At 32.3% G+C, this 2,500-nt stretch overlaps 1 protein-coding gene across 1 annotated transcript in view; it reads left to right on the forward strand.

Annotated features, from left to right (window-relative positions):
- The window catches only part of LOC125034468 (rRNA methyltransferase 2, mitochondrial-like), a 5,188-nt gene extending 4,685 nt beyond the window's left edge, over window positions 1-503 (forward strand). Inside the window, exons 5-6 of the mRNA XM_047626224.1 lie at window positions 1-41; window positions 290-503. The exon at window positions 1-41 is cut by the window's left edge and continues 102 nt beyond it. Of these exons, the coding sequence (XP_047482180.1) occupies window positions 1-41; window positions 290-433 (185 nt within the window). The 3' untranslated portion in view covers window positions 434-503. The remainder of the gene's footprint in view (window positions 42-289) is intronic.
- Window positions 504-2,500: the final 1,997 nt, after the last annotated feature.

Below are 2,500 nucleotides of genomic sequence, written 5' to 3' on the forward strand. Positions count from 1 at the left end.
CTGTCCAGCATTCTGCCATTGGAGGATCTTTTTTATGCAAGGTACATTCATATATAGGCTTGAAACAGTTCATGTATCATCAGTGTTTTTTTCTTTCTTTCTTTCTTTTTTTCTTTTTTACAAAACTCATATGATAGCCATTCAAAATATGTTATTGTCCTTTTTATTCTCTCTCTGTTATTCCTTCAGCTTCCTTTTTCCTCTTTTACCCCATCTTCTTATTACTCTCCCTTAAATTAAAACTAGCACAGTGTTTATTCTTGTCTTTTACCACCCTTCCCATTTCTAGATTTGGGAAGGCTATATGACCCAAAAGATCTCAGATGACATGAGGAAGTTTTACAAGAATGTGAAGCCCGTCAAGCCACCTTCAAGTAGGAGTGATTCAGCTGAGAAGTTTTTACTATGTAGGAACTTCCTCGGTGTTAAGTGAATAATAGAATTATTCATTTCATGCGTATTATAGAATGTGATTTTGTAAATAAATAAATGATTTTTATGCAGTTTTAGGCTTTATTTTTCCAGCTTTTGTATCTTATTAAGAATGATGTTCACTTAGATGTCTTAGTGTACCATTGTACTCAACAAGAGTATGTAGTTATATGAGTAGTTCATTACAAACTTGCATGTTACCATGTGTACAAGGGTGAAATGCAACACAGCCACCATAGTAAAGGAGGAATAGACTGTGTTGTTTCAACTCGTCTCTGCTCTTCATCATAGGAGAAAAACAAAATGGGCACTTGAAGACATCTGGATATAGCACAAATATAGCACAAAATCAGATCACAGGATGGGAGCAAAGATCAAATAATCCTGAGAAAGCTTTAATTATTAAACCCATTGGCCCATATTAAAATTAAGGTTAGTTTACTTATTGAAAAAAAACTGAAGATTTATGAATAACCAACCAGTTTCTACTTTGTAAAATTTAAGGCATACAATCTGAAGATGATGTTGATCCCTTATGGAGTGTCGGTTCATGGCTTCAATGAAGTTTTCTGTAAATTGGAAACTAAATCTTAAAAAAAAAAATCACATGATAAGTTAAAACAGACAACAATCAAGTTATTGAAATTGTCCTTACAGGCTTTGGGAATCTGTGCTAAGAATATTGATTTTGCAGATGAATGCACCTAATATAAAAGTAAACAAGGATAACCAATATCAGCCAAATATAAAAAATAATTTTCAGTTCCTGATCCATTCACTTGTTGCTAATAATCCTGTAAGATCAAAAATCAGTCATCCTTTATGTAGAAAGGACGATTGGAGGAAAATTAAAATGACCAATTAGTAACTGTAGTTAACTTAGAGTAACTCTAAAATTTACAGGAGAATTGTGATTGTCCAAAAAGAATGCAAAGAAAGCACAAGTTTCCAGACATTTTTCATTCTATATTGAAATTCATGGTATGGCCATACTATTAACCACATGCTGCTGGGGGAAATGAATAAAAATGGGGAAAGTGCTTTCTTATATTTCTTTTTAAATGTCTCTGCTAGTGCTTAGCCACAAAGGAGTCAATTAGTAGACCTTGTGACCTTACCTAATTTCACCTTTCCTTGAATTGGCAGGAAAAACATTTCTTTTACTAATGCTATGAATATCAATGGTGTTATTTTTATTAAAGAAAGTAGAATTACTATAATGTTATCAACATTAGTAACAGCAAAACAAGATCACATAAAATATTTTCATAAATCAAAGAAAAGGATAAGCGGGCGAGACAGGCACTACTCATAAATGGCTCATTAGTGACTTAATACAAGTGTAGCCATCTATGTGTAAAAACAATTAATAAAGTAAATTTACAGAGGGCATGGCATGTACATACATGCCACTTGGCATTGGGTTAAGTTTCAACAAGAAATTTTTGAAATATACCAAATTCCTATATAATATTGAAAAAGAAAACACATTGCCTATCTAAATTAAATGAAGTTTGAGAGGAGATTGGATGCAAAATGTTCTAATTAAAAAAAAAAAAAAAAAAAAAAATACTTTGAAGTTAAAATGTTACCAACAGATAGATGAGCATTCAACAATATGGAAGACATGCTTAATTACCACATTTAAAATAAAGGTTATGAATATATGCACATGTTCGGTACAGATTTATCTATTACTATTACTATTATATAATATTATATATATACACCTTTTGTTATAATCTACATAACTTATATATAATATTAAATATGTGACTCAACTATTGTTAGACAACTGTGTGAGCTGACAGAGCAACATCTCGTTCCTAGGAGTAGCCTCACTCCTCCATCACTCTTCAAGAAAAACATCTTGGTTATCTGCCTTACACCCTAAGCTCACCATCCAGCATACTCTTGTACAGCCCATCTCGGGATATACCCTGGTTAAAGAAGATTTTTGGTTCATAAGGCGATGTCTGTGAACTCCCAGAATGGTTAATGGTTAAAACAAATAAATGTGCTAGCCATCAAGGGTCATTTACCAGTTTTGTGGTGAAAAAGGTAAAAT

The sequence above is a fragment of the Penaeus chinensis genome, chromosome 2, assembly GCF_019202785.1.
Source record: "Penaeus chinensis breed Huanghai No. 1 chromosome 2, ASM1920278v2, whole genome shotgun sequence".
In the NCBI taxonomy this organism is placed as follows: Eukaryota; Metazoa; Arthropoda; class Malacostraca; order Decapoda; family Penaeidae; genus Penaeus; species Penaeus chinensis.